The sequence below is a fragment of the Varanus komodoensis genome, unplaced genomic scaffold, assembly GCF_004798865.1.
Source record: "Varanus komodoensis strain SLA01 unplaced genomic scaffold, ASM479886v1 scaffold54, whole genome shotgun sequence".
NCBI classification, from domain to species: Eukaryota; Metazoa; Chordata; class Lepidosauria; order Squamata; family Varanidae; genus Varanus; species Varanus komodoensis.
In genome coordinates this window covers 1,590,051-1,608,353 of record NW_025336142.1, presented here as the reverse complement: position 1 = coordinate 1,608,353, position 18,303 = coordinate 1,590,051, and the positions used below count along the sequence as shown (strand labels likewise).

Sequence of the window (18,303 nt, the reverse complement as noted above, 5' to 3'; positions counted from 1 at the left end):
CTACGAGATCTTGACCTACCTTCTGCCCACACCTTCTTCAGAACGTGCATGGTACCCCACTTTGAAGAAACAAAGCCAACGACTGATCCACCTGGCCTCATTTTGTCCTCTCCACCTGGGAGCCCATTCTCAGGCAAAGAACGAGCTGCTTACCTGAGTCCTTTTAAACTCAAGATGTTTGGGGTTGATCCACCAACCATGCATGGAATCGACAGCTGAGTTGTGGTTCCATCTCAGCAAACTTTCTACTAGACAATTTTAACATTCCCCCAATTTTCTCGATTGTCATTTCCCCTGGTTTCTTCATTTTCTGCCTCAGTGGCCCGAGTGTTTTACTGTACGCACCTTTGGAGATCTCTCCACATTTTGTGATAACACGGCTTGACAAGATCTTTGTAAAGTGTGGAAACATTAGTCCCTTATAATTGATATCATTTACAATGATTTGTCAAGAAAGAGGGGGGAGGGACATTTCCCACACTTTGGAGCACTTTAGCCACTTTCCACAAAAGGGTAATCCATTAGATGGTGATGTTTTATTCTTACAAAGAAATTGTGTGAACATTTTCTTCAAGTCCTCAAGTGCCATTAATCAAATATAAAGTGCTTTGCCTCTCTTCAGCTAAGAAAAGGAGATGTTTGGGGCCATCTCATGAAGGGATTAATAACAGAAGAAGCCAAGAGTGCAGGAGTGCTATAAGGTATTTTGGTTTGGGTTTTGTGTGTGGGTTGCAATAAATCCATAGTTCTCCACCTGCATCTGGAGACTCCTTAAGGAGCTATAAACAGTTGGTGGAGGAAATCCTCTGGACCCTTTGAACACAATTTTCTGTGGTTCTGACGCACCCATTCTTAGATTTTAACAAATGCCCATGCTTTTGTTGAATTTCTGCCATTTCTGAAGAAAGATCCATGCATATACTTCCCCTTTCAGCACACTCTCTGGTCCCTTTTCTCCCTTCTGGACCCACTTCGGAGCTTGATCAAGGAACTGGAACTGGAATGGAAGTCATAACAGATAGCATAATGCTAACAGCAGCTTTAAACTGATCCAATAAATAAACATACCGTATCATGTTACTTCCTGAAATTTGCAATGAAATATTCTTATTGGAATGTTGAAATCTATTTCTTCATTATTTTGCCATAATCAAAGAAAAGGGGAATTCTGTTACTGGAGTATGATTCCGCCAACCTAAAACATTTTTACATGTTTAGCACTTTATTTGAAAATGGCACTTAACAGATTTAATTTTGGATCGATTGTGCCCAGTTGGCATACTTGAATATTTTTAAGCAACATTTTACACAAACATCCCCTTCTTGGGAAGCGGCAAATCTTTGCAAAACGTGTATAGTTGTCATGTGAACCAGAATTCTGGTTAAATGTTTGGGGTTTCCCTTAGGTCAATCACATAAGAAATTCCAAGTGAAACTTAAAGCGTTTGGTGAAGACTATCAACAGTTCTCCAGATGTATTTGTGTAACACTGTTGCGTGAGTATCAAGAGTGCAAAATCTAAAGAAAGAGTAGCCCCTTTGGGAAAGAAGAGGAGAGCTCAGATATGCTATGTGTTGTAAAGGCATTTAGTTTACCATACCAGTCACAGGGGCATTAAAAATTACGTGCTTGCTGGTTCGAAGGCTTGTTACCCCTTTTACATTAGCATTCAGTAAATACTGGGGCGACCAAATGCTAGGCCTTCTTAATTTCCCAGCGCATATCTCTATGGCATTATTGCAGGCATGGAGTGTCGGACAAATGCTTAATAACAGAGTTTCTCACACTCTTTTAGGAAGCGTACTATTGCGGGGCAAATAATGATCTTGCTTGTGAACATGCAAGACAAACAGCTCTTTTCTGTGATTTCAAAATATTATTTTGTAAAAGTAAAACTACAGTAGCATTATTTCCCAGTATTTTTATGAGCTATTTAAATTCTCATACCCCTCTGTTAATTTTGTTCGAGCACAAGCCCCCAAGCATATTTTAGCATCTTGTCAAAATGAGAGACTAAGGGTGTTGATAAAAATGACACTAAAATAAATGTAAATTTAGATTGCTGTCACAAGTGCCTGTGTGCTTTTCTGAAGATGCTAGGTTGCTATAGAGTTTTCCATAGCAACCTTGCATCTTATTATATAAATAATCCCCTTGGTGTCCTTAAAGCCTGCTAAGGAAACAGGATTAAATCTGTTCTCATATGTAATGATCCTGCATTAAACCTTATCAGGATGAAAAACCAGAAAACATAATAAAATGTAATCTAGATAATAGCTTTCCTGGCGGTTCAAAGGCATCAAAACACCACAGGCATCCCAATGCTGCTTGCATTTAGCCAGTCATTTTTTCCAAAGCCCTTATTAAATATGTCTTCTTGGAAGTTCCATTTTCCATCTTCCTTTTATTTAGAAAACAAAAGTACGGTCAATAACCTTTCCATTCTTGTGATGAATCGAAGTAAGACGGTGGCTTTTGGTAGGCTGGAGGCAGAAGAGCTGTGCTGGATGACAGGGCCACTTGGTCAGTCATCCCCAGCTTGACCTAAATATGGAGGGGGCGTGAGCGTGGCTTGCGCTCACATGCGTTCCTTTCTTCTATTCATGCTTGAAGGCTGGGATGGCTTCCTGTCAGCATTTACCACCTTGTGGCTTAACCAGTCTTCCTCTCGCTGCGACACGGAGTAAAGCACAAGGAGCAAGGGACAAGCGTGAGGCTGGTTGGTCAGTCGGTCGGCTGGGCACCTTGTCCAAATCCTCAAGTCCAAGAAACTTGAAGCCATCCAGCGAGGCAGAACCAGGCAGTGCCTGGACACTTCCCTTGCTCCCGCTCCCAAAGTGTCCCACCCACACGCCATGACAGCCACGGGCAATGCCAGCGTATCTCACACTGAGGCAGATGCAAGAGGCCCTGAAGGCCTGGGAACAGGTGCGGCAAGGAAAGCCTTGCTGCAACAGCGGGAGCTCAACCATGAACTGTTGTTTTGTTCACTGCACAAGGATCAGTTCTATATTCTGTACAGCAATCAAGAATGTGACAGGATCCCAGCTGGAAGATCTCCGAGAACCCTTCAGGATCCATTACAACCATTCACTTTCAGTGCAGGATCATTTTAATACACAATGTCCTGGTTTTCCACCTGGTCCAGGTCTGATTCATGCATTGCATTTAGCTGCTTCCTTAAAACCCAGAGTGAACCACAGAAGTGAGACCTGCACAGATCTGTCCCAGCAACTTGCAGAGTGGGAGGGACGCTTTCCATACTGGGCATCCTGGGAATTGCTATTTTCAAGTTCATGGCTGACATACTATGTGGCTTGCATCAGTCCATGGCTTCTGAGAGGGAAGAAAGTGACCAAACATCGACAAGTTGAGCCTTTTTTTTGCTTTACTGTGAACATCTTTAAATTTTTGAAGGTCCACTGCAGTGCATTGATTTGATTGTTTTTGCTGTTTTCTAATAACATGCTCCTTTATTATTTAAGCTTCCCTAGGAAGGCTTTCCCTCTAAAGAAAGCCTATAAAAAGACATAAAATTATATAGAAATTAAATGGGAAAGAAATATGGAATGGAAAAACAAACCACACAACTCCAAGCAACTATATTTTTTCAAAGTTGACTGTTTCAGAATTTGCATCTGTCTATTCAGCAGGAAGTTTTGCTGTACTGGGAAAAGCTCAAAATCTTCCAAAGGGTGTGAATTAATTGGTTTCAGTTGATCAACGGCAGCACCATTATTTATTTAAGAAAAGCTGGCTCTGATTGGACCAGTCCTTCCTTCCTTCTTTCCTTCCTTCCTTTTAGGCCACATCCTCTGGCGAATTTCCACTGCCTTGTATTGGTAAATGCAGAATAACCCAGAGATCTTAGAACATGCATGATGTCGATCAAAGTTTAGAAAAGTCTTTTGCTTAGATCTTCACAGAAAGTGCACACAATATTTTGAAAATGTCCATCATTGCACATCTGAAGAGGCTAGAATGGTCCCTGAGAACCACCTTCTTCTGCTTGGCTTTGGTTCTGTCCAGAGTCTGTGCCTGCAGCTTTGGAAGCCTCAGAAGGCTTTCCATACTTCCTGGAGTGATTGTTGTAAAGCAGGGGTTGTATTGTCACCATGAAGATGTAACTGCCAGGTGTGACTTGCTGGTGGCATCACTGAGAGGCAATGGAGCCCACCCCAAGGCTCAATCCAAATCTGCCTAAGGAAGAGGGGAGGAAAAGCACCGCTTTAAGGAAACCTGTCCAAAGATTCCTGCATTGCAACAGCGGTTTGTTGTCTGTTTTGCTACTGCAAAAACAGGTGAACTTGGTCTCAGGAAAGGACAAGGCATTCTTCTGTTCCCATTCACACTCAAGGCTGCAGAATGGGCAAATACCCTCCTTCCAGTTCCCAGCTCTCCAAATATCCAAAAGTGAGCATACCTCTTACGTGTCTGCCAAAATTTTCAGGAATAAGAGCAGAGACTCAGTTTATGCCACTGGTGGGGCATTCACAATTAACTGGTTCTGCATGGACATTTCTCCAGTTTATAAAGATCAGTTACATTAAGTGGAGCACGAATTCCAACAAATGTTCTCCTCCAGCTCAGAATAGTAAAACACATGCCTGTTCAGCATTCAGCGGGTCTACAACTGCGATCCAAATTCTCTGCAAGCCGTTGCACAAATGCTCTTCAATATTAAGAACTACTCAGTGGATTTCATGAAATTATATTAAACTTTCAAAACGGAAGCTGATATAGAAAACAGTAGTAGACTCCATAAGCAAATGAACAGGTGTACACCCAAGTCATAGCATCCATTTTATACAGGACTTTCTATCATGTATGTGATAGAAAGCCTAACCATCATTTTTACTGTGACAATCCACACTGTGAAGTGCCATCAGCTGGGTGGAAACTCTCATCCGAGAGTTGAACTTTCCCCCAAAGCTCACTGAGAATCCACATAAATTTAGAACTGAGGGTAACTCGTCCATCACAAGATCCTTTTGACATTTTTCAGAAATGCTGCCTTCCAGAAGCAGTGAAATTTTCAGTGGAATGAGATTTCCAAAGGCCATGTGATGTCATTCCAATGACAATTTATGTCATGATGCTTAATGCCTCATGCCTCCTCTTCCTCATGTTCTCTGATCGGTTATTCATTGCTCTTCCCTCCATGCGTGACATGACAAGCACAGCTGAATGCAGCCTGCCGAAAAGTACCCAGTGGTCAAACCTTCCAAACATAACTAAAGTCCTCCTTTAGAACCTGCCGCCTAATAAATGGTGCTTTACAACAAAACCCTTTTTTCACAAAGCTTAAGACTCAGACTGTAGACTCAGTTGATTGGAAAGGAAAAACTGCAGAAAACTGAATTTTAGAAAGCAGTAGCAAAGTCACTGGGAGAAATAAGAGAAATCATGAGAAAGGTAAGCCAGGTGGGATCTATACCCTTGAGTCTCCATTCCTCTTTGTGTCCCATCAGCCCATGGTGCTCATGCAAAGCTCATCCAGTTAAAAAGGATTGCTGGTGCAGGCATGGGGAAAATGCCACTTGGCCCAGAGTTATCACTGGGCTAGACGGGTCCATGGTCTTATTCAGTAAAAGGCCGTGAGAGCGATACATTCCCATTATTATGGCAAGCTAGGATTTTTCTTTCTTTGGTTGCAAGCCTACAAACAGGGTAGGGTATTGAACTCAATAGACTGTACTGTCATACAAAGATCTACTGGCATGCAGGGATTTGTTAGAATTGCCCATAGGAAACCGCAACAGCAGAATAATGGCTTTAAAAAAAATCATACCACATACATTATAGGGGTGTAAGAATCACCAAAAAAAAGTAAAAAAGTCTCTACAAGTATAAGTCTCAAAATTCTATTGTTTTATCTGTTGCACTGATGACAATCCTTACAATGGTGCTGGTGCTACAAGGGTTTCAGGGACTACAGTTCCCAAAGGGCCGATAGAAAGGCTGATAGGAACACCAAAATGCTTCTCCAAAGACTGGAGTACCAGCAGCATTTTTGCTTCACAGTGAAACTGAGCCTATTCCTTTAGTTAAGGAAGGAGATGGCAAATGACTCCATTGATTGGGGCTCTAGACTGGGGAGGTAGGAAGACCTTAAGCCTCACTCCAGAGTGGCCCCAGCTGGGATAAGGCATCCCATACCTCCAATTAGCATTGGCAAAAGGCCTCAAGTTGTAATATAAACGGCAGGTAATTTTTCCCTCAACAGCAACCCTGCATTCTACTGCAAGTGACTGGACAGGGAAGAAAGAATGTTTGATTTGGCCCTCCATACTAGGACTTTCTATTGTATTGACGGTTGCTTGTGCATCAATATCATTAACTTACAAAATTTCTCTGTTTTTGAAAACTGCCCCCCTTTGTCTTGGCTCACCCCCCCTTCTCAATCTCCCCTCCCCTGCCACAAAGTACCTTGCCCCTCTTTTTAAAATCTCACTATTTATAGTGGTCTGCATGATTTGCAGTAGATTGGCAAGGATCTCCAGTTCCCAAATCTTTAACAACAGCAACAAAAATCAGATCCCTTGCCTGAATTATATAGTGGCATAGAAACAAGTGCGGTGGAACCATGTGTGTGTGAGAGAGAGAGACGATGGCTGTGAGCCCGCTTCAGTTTTAGTACTGGGAATAAATTGGGGAGGAAAGGAGGGCAGGGAGCACTGGGGCCAACAACCGGAGCCCTATCCAGCAGCAACTTGGCCATTTCTAGGCGAGTTTGCCTGACACAGCTGCTCTTGCCAGTGAACTCGCCAGCCACAGAAAAACACTGCAACCAGCAATGCTGAAACTGGAAATCTTAGAACAATCCACTGGTTGAGCATGGAAGGTGCCAAGTTTCAATCTACTTCCGGTATTCACACATAGCAAGAAGCCATTCCTGCCTTGTCAGCCAGGAAGCCTGACCTCTCCTCCCCATTTAAGGCAAATGGAAGCTTTCTGGGCAGGCACCCTGCCACTTTCTGTCCTGCCCCGTACAGCAGCTCTCCCGTTAATGCTAATGTAAGTATTAACATCACCTTGCTATGATGGTCACTGGCATGGGTGGACTTTCTGTAGTGCCAAAGCAAGGCAAAATTTTGAGGTATCCCCCAGGTGCAGAATGCACTTGCTGCCTCAGGAATCCTTAATCAATATTGATGATTAATTTTACATAATGATTACATGAATGCTAATTAATTAGTTCTGTCAGATTACAAAAACTCAAGCCATGCCTTTCGCAAGCAACCAGCCCCAGGTGCAGCTGGCTCCCTGCCTTTTGTGTTCAATTTATAAATAATAATAATAATAATAATAATAATAATAATAATAATGTTATTATAATAATAATAATAATAAGAAGAAGAAGAAGAAGAATTTCTCCTTAGGGACGGAGAGGGGAAGGAAAGATCACGGGGCTGCGGAAGAATGAGCAAGTTGAGCAGAAAACAAATGGAGGGGGCTGGCCAGCGGCGCTGGCTTCTCCACTCCACACGCCGGCCTGCAGCGGCGCTCTCTCTCTCTCTCTCTCTCTCTCTCTCTCTCTCTCTCTCTCTCTCTGGGGAAGCCAATAGAGTCCAGCAGGCAGAGTCCAGCGGTGACTTGCTCGCCATGCGATGAATGAAATGCAGAGTCTGGCTCCAAATGTAATTAGATGAGTAACCGACCCAACAGGCAACTATACAGACCTGAAGGGTTCTGGCTTCTGCTAATGTGTCTGGCAGAGGTCAAGCAAGCCTGCAGCCAGCAGCACCCTGGGAAGGTCCTTCATGCCAAGGAGCCCACGGCAAGGAAAGACTTTTCTTCTTTCACACGCTTCCTGCGAAAGCCTTTCACTTTCTGGAGCCATAATGGAGAGCTTGTGTGTAGCACAGCTGCATTAGGAGCGGAACAATACCACCCTTCCATTACATGGGAAATTACAAATATATCCTAAGGGTAAAAATCTCTCCAGCTAGCTGCATGCACTCGGCTGCACTTCAATGGTTCTTAAAATTACTTCAGAGTAGGTGGGAGAGCCACAAGACGGGATTTGATCTAAAGACTTCTTGGACAGGGTGACTTTTCCCCTCTTGAATCACTGCTTCAGCAGCGAGCCCCCATTTTCACATTTTTATTAAGTTGAGCCAGTGGCCTGTTCGTAAGAGCAAAGCAAAGGAAGCCTTTTGTGGCTTTACGTCAGCAACGGACACTTCATTCCTTCAGTCCCACCAGAGGTGACGCAAATCTCCGCCAAACACAGCTGGGGTCGCAACGGCAGCTTTAGCTAAGCACCTTAATGCTATGCCAAATTGTGTGTGCATTTTAAAAGGGCGATATAGCATTTCTCCCACCCAGGGAAGTACCTTTCACTGCATTCTTTAAGCTGCGTTCTCTCCACCCTCAGCTGTAAAGCCGCCAAGCTGCCAAATCTAGATTAGCCATTTAAAAATCTCTTCCCTATAAACCAATTACTTTGTGTATGCTGAAAGCAAGCAGATCGCAAAACTATCGCTACACCGGGCTCTTCTTCTAGACCAATGAATCCAATAGAGCCATTTACTTCAGCACAGCATATCCTGCTTCCTAAACAAGCACAAATTACCTTTTATCCAGCTTCCCTTCTGCATTAGGCATCCTTATCAGGTCTACTTCAGCTCTTACCAACAAGATTGTTCCTCTCATTTCCACAACGTGTCTGCTCCCTTCTTTTGCAACATTTGCGCTGGAGGCACATGTGCGCAACTCGTGGGGAATTCTCGCCCACAGGCCTCCCCATGCACCAGCTTAGGTTTTCAAAGGGTAACTTGGTTCTCCCCGCTTCACATATTACAAGGAAACTTGGGCCTGTCATTTCCTTCCTGTTGTGTGTGAAGTGACCTTAAAGCAGGCAGGAACAGCTATCCTAGTTCTGTGCTGATGATCCAGAAAGAATAGAACTGACATTGAAATCTCTAATGAAATCAGAGAAGGGAAAGTAAGTGATAACCAAGTAGCACTATACATTGCTGTTTGCTAAAGGGGAAAACCCGGGAAAGGAATCATGCGAGGAGGTATGGGCTCATTAGTGAGTGGGAATCATCCTTCTACAATTTATATCCTCGCAAACCAATTGTCCACATGGTACCCAAGGAATGCTTCTGGGAGGAGCCTTCTGCAGCATGAAATGCAGGCTGTTTTGGCCAGACACCCAACCTTTACGGATGCACCAAGCACAGTCCTTCTGCTTGCAGCCAAAGGGGCGGTGCATCTACTGATTGGCAGGCTCCTGGCAGAATGGGAAGTCACTCCTCCACCTTCTTATACATCTTTTTCCAAGCTTATGAAAAGGATCAGGTTATTCATATAGCAAAGGGGCCGATTTGAAAGTCGTCACATGCAAGAGCGGGAACCGCAGGCAGCTCACAGAAACTCATTCAGAATTCTAACCCAATGACCACTTTTGTCTTGAATAAGCTCTGCTTTTCTTATTGGGTGACATAATTTCTTTTCCTAATGAATGAATTTGTTAGAACGGTGTTGCAGTACAAATGGGATCTCCAAAAAAAAAAAAACGGAAAATAAGCGGATATCTATGAAGATGGTTCTGATGCAATGGAAAATTAGAGAGCATCAAATGGTTTTGCATGATTGTCCACTGCCTATATCGCGAAATTCTTTAGGGTGGATGGAGAGCATGTCATACAGGGCATCGTTTTCTCTCACTAGTTTCCCACAGCATTTCATGGGTTTGTACTTTCCTGGAAGTTCAGTCCAGTCCTGTTGGGTTAGCCAGTGCTGGGAGACGCACCAACAGTTTTGAATCTATCACGACCACTGACGCTACAAGGCAGAGGGGCCTATGAGAGAATTCGAGCAGTAATTCCTCATTCTGATGCTGAGTGGCCTTGCCCTGCCTCATCCTGACCTATCAGCTCAACAATCCTCTGAAGGAATCCATTATTTGCTCTAAAGGAGCAAGGGCGTGCAGCCAATCTCAAGCACCAACAGCGCGAACAAAGCCATTGCAAAGCTATATACACATCCACATTTGTTTGCGATGCTATTTCCATATTCTTCTTCCACCTGCAGGAAACAAGAACAATGTGCAAGAACAAAGGAGCCAGTGCAAACGGAATAACTGTAACAGGCATGATGATAGGACATGGATAAAAGGGAGTAGTTACCATAGGAACATAATCAGCTGCAGTTTCTCAACAAAAATCTGTAAGTGTGAATGCACCTTTAGAACCAAATTGAAGCAACTGAGATTAGGCAACAGTTTATCTCCTTGATGAAGGTTGGTGTTAGCCCTCAGCTAGAAATTTCAATTACAGGAGGAAGCAGAAATAAAGGCACATATTGGATGATGAAAGGAATGATCAAGAAATTCCATTACCAGCATTAAAGTAACTTTATTCATGCAGTGAAGCAAACCTGCAAGGGCAAATTAGAGCAAATCGCAATCCTGACAAGTTAGAGATGAGCTCAGCTCCAGACCTGAGGCATCTCTGGGAACACTGCCCCCTGGTGGGCCCCTGGAACATCAGGAGGCCCCTTGGTGGCAGAGAAGCTGCACCAGGCTTTGGGACTGCCCGCCATCTTGATTTCTCACGATGGCCCCAACCAGTGTGGTGCTGGGGACAACGGAAAATTCAAAGTGGTCACTGGGAATGTGGTTCCAAGGGAAGAAAACGAGAGAGGGCTGGCACGGGTGGTGGGCCCTGTCTGGATTCCGGTACCCGTCTGCACAGTGGGATACAGTGGTGAATGCTCCGGCCACTCCTGAGGTGTCGGATTTGACGGTGCAGCAGTGAAAGGAAAAAAAAGAGCTGGCTATGTTTCAAGCTGTAGTCGTCTCTTGAAAGCTTCCATGGAATTCTGCGCTCAGATTTCAGTGGCAAATCGCCAATTGCCTTTGCAACCATGTTTGGGGGTGGGGGGAGGAGATGCCTGCCCCCCGCGGGCCACATGCGGCCAACCCCTGCAGGGACTGACGCCCCTCATCGATCATTTGAACCAAGAGTGCCTTTCAGGCATGCACCGGTTTGAGGTGTGTTCATGTGACTCCCACTGGATGGTCCGTGGAATATATCGTGAAGCACCTCTAAGGGAAACCAGGAGAAGCAAAACATGCTGGAGTTTCGAGGTACGATGGATCACGCCAAGGGGTTTTCTTCCCTCCTGCACAAGGGCTTTGGCCCTTTGCCCTCACTCCTCTGCCATGGTCCTCCTCCAAGGAGAGGAAAGAGGCTGGCCTTGCAGGGCCTGCTCTGCGTGCGTTTCCGTGGAGCCGCTTGGAGACCTGGCCTGCAGGGACCCCGGATGCTTGTTGCCCGGGCAGGCTAGTTTAACTAGTCGATTAACACCATACTTGCTTCCTGTGCAATCTCCCCTTAGAGTCGCTCCATGGCAAAAGTTTCTTGGAGAAAACATTAAACACAAATAGTAGAGATAGAAAACATAGCAAAAAAAACCCATAACCACCTAACTCCTGGAACAAATCATGTTACAAATTAACATGGAACAAATCATGTAATGGGTAATGTCCCCTTAGAAGCATCTAATTCAACAGTAGTGTCTAACATATCGAGATAAAGAAATGTAATTAATGGCTTTCATTTTGCCGTTGCTTTCTGGACAGCAGAACTATGCTCGCTTTAAGGCCCTCTTTTCATCACAAATAATCAATAAATTGAGCTCCCTTACCTTCAAACACAGCCCAGAGCTGACCAGAGGGGCAAAAACAGGCCAGCCATGACTGGAAGGACTGAAGCAAGCAAGCCAGCAAGCAAGCAAGGGGCTGTGATTGAGTGAGAAAAGCCTTGAAAGTTTCGTCGTGATCTATCCCTCATAAATGTTCACCCCAATAACTGCACAAATGTATAGGAACCAAAGGAAGATTTAGAATGAAGGTACTTCCCCTGAAACACTTGCTCATAAATCAACAGGGGGCTTGCATGAATCAACCTTCTGGCTTGCCTGCTCTTTAATTAGCTTCAAATAAAATACTGCATGGAGGTTCGTGCGTTGGCACCAAAGGCCATTGCTTTGTATCTTCGTAAGGTCCAATACTGGCAGGTGAGCTTCTTGCAGATGTAGTGGCTAGGCTGTTCTTAAAAACATAGAAAATGCAATGCCAGGAAATAATGAAGCTAACGACCCACGAGTGGAATAGGCCCCTTCCGTACCGAAAGCAGCGTGACGTGCAGAAATGGGAGGTTTGCAGCTTTACCTGATTCGTCAACCCTCAGCTTTTTGTTACTGAGATTGTCCGTACTGTCATCGTCGGACATTTCCATTTCTTCCTCTCGACGGATCCCCATGAGCTGCTCACTGTGAGCATTCCTGAGTTCCTAAAGATGACAAAAAAAACCAAACCTTACTTGGTTAGTCCTGACCAACACATCCACTGATATCTCACAGAAGGTCCCCTGATTATAAGAAGGAAAGAAATGGGTTGAACCTGAAGGGCATGTTAGTGATTTGTGTCGCAATGAGAGCATTGTAATTTTCATGTTGTGATTTGTTGCTTTCTAGTTGTGAACTCTTAAGTTGATTTTGATTTTATTTTAAGAAAAGAAACTGATAAGATGTTGACGTAGTAACATCTGAGCTTTCATAGAACGTGATAAAGAAATTGTAAAATGGAAACATACAAATGCTCTTAAGCGCTTCCAAAATATGATGAAGAAAGAGCTGTCTGTGTCAGTTTCTGTTACAGGTGACTAAAGTGTGACCCCTCCTATGTGAGATCGCTGGGCTGCAACTGGGAGGAAGGGAAAAGAAATGTGCCAACCTCTTCCCATTGGACCAACACGTGTGTGTGTGCGTGTGTGTGTGAGAGAGAGAGAGAGAGAGAGGGAGGGAGGGAGGGAGAAGCTACCTGTAGGACCCCGGGATTCAGATCTTTGCATTAGACATTTTAAGTTTGCCAGCCAAAACTTTGCTCTCGGCTGCTGGTGCCCACACTGGGAGAAATTTCATCCCCTAATTATAGCACGACAGTCTCCTGGCATGCCTAAATAGTACACGTTTCTTTTCAAATGAAAATACAAAGGCTTAGAATATTCTGGCACTTACCAGCTTCCATGTTGGATACAACAAGTGACTTCTTTGTGTATTTCTGAGCAACCTGAAAGTTTGCACAGTCTTTTGACAGAAGCTGTTCCAACCAAGTTATTGCCTTACCTATTTGGTATGCCCTCCACACTGACGAAGCAGGATCCAATCCTCCACATAACACATCTCCAAAGATTAGTCCGTATATCAGAAATACTTTTAATACGCCATAACCAGAAAGAAGAAGGCCCTACACCTTGGTAGGGAGTCGTGCACTGAGGACGACTGGGTGCTAAGCACCTGGTCTGGGTGCTTAGCACCACTGCTTGGAGAAATTACGGAGGGGAGCACAGCCAGGGAGGGCACTCAGCACAGCGTGGGCTTTCGAAGAGCTGCAATGGCGTGTGATGCCCACCTTCCTCAACAGCGGCAAAAGAAAGATGGAAGGAGTTCCGTTTTATCCTAATAATACTGTCAGGTGAAACACAGGGATGGAGCCCCGTGATTAGTGTTGTGCTTTTCACTCTTCAGACAGCTAATTTTTCTATCGACAAAGACCCCCAATTCCCACAGAGGTGGTTTGAAATCTTTGAAACAAGGAAACGAAGGCACTTCTGTGGAATAAATGTTACCGCAAGAACATGCTATTTATTTCTCACAATTAATGAGGAGCCGAAAGAATTCCTCCGAGACGCACCCGGGGTTCATCAATAAATCTAATCCATTATTAGAAAGGCGCGTGCAGCTTTATCACTGCAGCGGCACTGAGCTGATTAAGAGGGGCTTTACCTAACAGGACTCGGGGATGGGAGAGCATTTTTTGCGTTCTGGAGGGTCGGCTGGGGTGCCCAGCGCTCTCCCTCCTGCGTCCACTTCCGAACAGGCATGCCCAGACACAGCGCTGTGGGCAGCGGTGCATCGGTCCATCTCTGAGATCATCGGAAACTCCAGAGCAATAGCCAGGCACAGGTATCGCAATACAGGCACGTGTAACGATGCCTGTGACCCCGACAGGGAGGCACGGCGTGGCGCCAGGGAACTGCTCACCTTGGGATTTGTCTGCTCGTGTGCGGGGCAGAGTGGGGAGGAAGGGAGATGTGGGCACACCTGGAGCCCTCCTCCAAGAGGCTGCTGCGAGCACCGGCCTCGCACACCTTTGCGGCCGAGTGCGAAGGTCTGGAGGGGGTTCTGGAAGCAGGCTCAGCCGGACGCGCTGGCCCAGGTCCCGCGACTGCAAGGCCTGCTTCATCAGGCTTTCCGGTCGCAGCGGCTCCATCAGTGCTGGAGGCGCCGCCCAGGCCTTCGTGCTCAGCCTGCCAAGGGCGAAGTGGCCGCTCAGCATGCGTGCTGGCCTGGGTGTTGGCCTCTCCCCCGCCAGACTCTCGCCCTGCACTCGGGGAGGCAAGCGCTCAGGAAGGACGTGAGGGTGGCCATTTTCGGAGCCTTGGTGGGAGCAACCTCCTAAGTGCCAAACGGGGACTGTCTGGTGGGGCTCTGAGCTTGAGGGAGGATTTTGACACAGGTTATTTTTATGGGCGCTGGGAATCCTGACTCATCGTCTGCAGCTCACGAGAAGAACAGCATCCTTCTCCGGCTATTTCTGCCCATTTATTCCAGGTTTCTCCAAACCTCTCCGCTCACAGCTCCATTATATACGTTATAGTCTTCTCCCAGTGGGTACCACATTTTCAGGGCCGTTGTGGAGTCCGGAGAGTTGGGTCGAGACACAGCTGCAGGCCCTTTGTTGCTCTGCTGTGGCAGATGCAAGACGGGACCAGCAGCAGCACAACACAAGGCCAAAACCCCTCGCTGCGGAAAAGGAAGGAGCCCGCCGACGATTCCTGCCCATGGGGAGTGATGCCTGTGAGAGGCTGTCGAGAACGGCTCCCTCACTGTGGAGGAAGGGCTGAAACCGCACCTTGGATTCCTCCACCCACGAATCGGCCGGAGAATGTCAAGAGGCGGTTTGCAGGTGGCCCGAACTTATCCCAGTGCTTGTGGGAAGCAGCTCCGGAAAGCCTGCGATGACGGGCTTTTCCCAGATGGCTTCCTGCGGTCCGTTCCACAGGGACTGTCCAGCCTCTTCCAGGCTGAGGCTCAAATGCCATGCCACACAATCCTTTGTGGCGGCACCTCAGTGGTGGGAAGGGTTCAAGGAGAAGGGGCAGAGCAAAAGGCCTCGCTCAGAGCCCTCGCTTCCCACCAACAACCCTCGGAAGAGCTTTCCGCCTTCTGGAACGCTTGGCAAGAATGGCACAAAAGCCAGGGAGCGCCCAGCCGTGGCCAGGGGAAAGGGGCCATCGGGGGTGTCCTGGCGCCCAGTCCCTGGCAGGCCAATTTGGTCCCATTAATCAGAGAACTTGGCTCTTCAGTGCCCAAAGGGCTGCCGCCTCCATGACTCGCAAGCCCTCTCCTTCCCCTGAAGCCAGGCCCAAGGCTGAAAAATACAAAGCAGCCTGAAACTGAGGGATGCCCTAGTCCAGTCATTTGGGTCTGGATTAGCAGCAGCAATCAAGACCTCAGGCAAGGATTCTCCAAGCCTCGATCTCCTCCCCCTGAAGAGGCTAAAAACGGAGCCAGGGGCCTCTGCATGCAAAGCATGGGCCGCGACCCCCAAGCCCGGGCGTTCCCTAGAGAGGGTTTGGCGCTTTTCCCGTGGCTCCTTCCCCCCATCCTTCTTGCCAAACAGCAAACGGGTTTGGATGCCCAGGGGCTTTCAAGTGCAGCTTGCGACAGGTCTACGGCCAAACTGAGGACACGCCATGTGGGGCGAATGGAAGGCTCACACCAGGCAGGAAGTGAGAAACCGGGTCCTGAAGCTCGAGGAGCAAATCAGCACGCTTCCAACAGAGACTCGGAAGCAACGAATCAGGACTGGTTCTCCCGCCATTTGGCCATGCATCCTTTATGTCAAGTGGAAAGGAGGGGAAGCAAAATCAGCAGGATCCCTGCAAGGGCCTGAAACGAAGCCAGCCATTTCCTTAGAGGCTTGGGTGGAAAGATCCCCCTTCACCATGGGAAGGCGCTTCTCCTTGCTAGGAACACTCCAGTGGTTTCTGAACGTTCCTCTGCTGGGGGACCCTTTGCGGCAGCCCCCGGGGCAGAAAGGAGGGCCATACAGCGGGGAGACCAGCAACTCCCCCCACATCCACCCAGGACTCCTTCCCACATGCACCGCAGGCGCTATCCTTGTTTATCTTCATTTTTTACAACTCACTATTGCCTTTAAAGTACATAGCAACAAAGGACAGGAGAATAATAATTGTTAACTAAGCAAAGATGTTTTGTAGATTTGGACTAATGGAAAGATTTTTCAGTGTGTTTTGCACATTAAAAATTCAAATGCTAACAAATTAGTTCCCTCTTGAATATCTTCACTGTAGCTAATAGGAAAAACACACATGCTTCAAAGTGTATACATCTGTAGCTGATTAGAAAAACAGCAACAACCGGATTAACAACATCTTTTGCCTTTTTGGTCCACCCCGATGAACTCCTTGCAAATAAACAACAACGTTTTGCCCTTAGTAACAAATTGGGCCAACAGCATCCATAAGAAACCTCATTATTAGGAAATCATTTGGTATGCACCGTAATAGCACTGACAATAAAGGTTTCATTTTGTATTCATGTAGACAGTGTGCGCACTGCTACTCGCTGCTCAATTTGGCATTTGTAAATGGGCACTTGAAACGCCACCCAAAAGGGTTACGTCTCACCACAGATGTTTACTTGTTGTCAAAGAATAACCACGCCAACACATCTTTTAAAAGCACACTATACATTAATTAAGTAAATGCTGCTTACCTTCTACAATTTTGGGGGTGTTGGGCAAGGAAGCAGTGAGAGGACCGTGTGATTAGCAACTGGCAGGCTGAGCTAACAGAAGGCAAAGTCTAAGGAGGCCTATCACTTTACTTTCGAAGAGGAAAGAGAAAAACTGAAGAAAAAGAATCGTCGTACTTACATTTTAAAAATGCATAGTGCGCTACAGAGAATTTGTACAGTTAAAGCAAAATGGCAATTAAACAAAGTTTGCTGGAGATGTAATTTGCTACTGTTTGCTTGATTTCTTGTCCAGGGAAAATGTGCGAGCCACCATTTAGATTGAAAAAGTGGCGCTCCTCAAAGCAGTTGCATGACGCCCGGGGCTTTCCGCGTGCCTCGCTTTGGCTGGGGGTTACTGCCAAATGCTCCTCCGCGAGCAGCACGAGTGGCGTGCCAGCGGCCCCTCCAAGGGCAGCCAAGCGGGCTTCGGAGCCCCTTGCTCTTGGGAAAACGGTTCTGGGTCACAGTCCTGCTCCCTGTGAATTCAGCTAGTCTGGCTCTCTTTGCCCGCCCTCCGCAGCAGTCCTGTCCCACGCTGGGACCCACGGGGGGGCGGGGGCGGTGGTGGAAGCAGTGCTGTGGGAAGTGGGGGCAGAGCTGCAAGAATGCAAGTGCCCAGGAAAGGTGCTGCAAACAAGAGCCCAGTGCAAGGTCTGGTCCAGGTCCTGCAGGGCGGTCCCTGGGAAGGCACCGGATCCCACCCCTGGGGAAAAGGCGGCAGCATCCCGGGTGGAAAAGCTCGGGAAAGGCTGCATTCCCCCGCGGGGTGGGCACTGCGTGCACTGACACAACCTCTGCTCCCAAACGGCACCATTCACACGTCTCACGCACCCACCGGTCAGGACAGAATCCAGACTGATCTGCTACACGGGGAGCAGCGTAACTCACGGAGGGGGTGAAGACACACGGGCAAAGCGCGTAGGAAGGACACACACGCTCTCAGGGGGATACGGGGAACACAGACGTGCTCAGTCACTCTTCGCTCGCACACACACACACGGAGGGCAGGACTTGACAGAGACGGGCCCCTAAGCTGCCCCGTGACCGCGTTCTCCAAACCAGCCGGCTTCTGCCACTCCTTCGATGCCAAGCTCAGAGGGGTTTCTCCACTGCTGTCCACTGCACACCTCTGGGCAGACATGCTGCAGGCGTGTCTGGGCTGAGGCTGCTGGGACACCTGGCTTTGGCCACCAGCAGCAGCGGGAGGCCGGTGGAGCGATCAGAGGAGGAAGGTGGGCCGTGAGCAGGTGGCAAGCCGGGACCACGCCAGCTGGCCATGGCCCACAACATGCCCTTGCTCCCTTGTGTGGGTCCAAGTTCCTGCCCCAGATGAGCCAGGTTTGTCCCTGCCATGATGTCCCTGCCAGGAAACAACAGCCAGGCCGTGCATCCCATCGAATTCAACAGTGAACCAGCGCCAGAGGGGTCCATCTCAGTCGCCTGACCCTCCCCTCCCCTCCC

General features: G+C 47.3%; 1 protein-coding gene across 1 annotated transcript in view; it reads right to left on the bottom strand.

Moving 5' to 3' along the window:
- ENOX1 (ecto-NOX disulfide-thiol exchanger 1) overlaps positions 1-18,303 on the bottom strand; it is a 107,341-nt gene that overhangs the window by 39,222 nt on the left and 49,816 nt on the right. Inside the window, exon 8 of the mRNA XM_044448243.1 lies at positions 12,188-12,308. Coding sequence (XP_044304178.1) covers positions 12,188-12,308 — 121 coding nt within the window. The remainder of the gene's footprint in view (positions 1-12,187; positions 12,309-18,303) is intronic.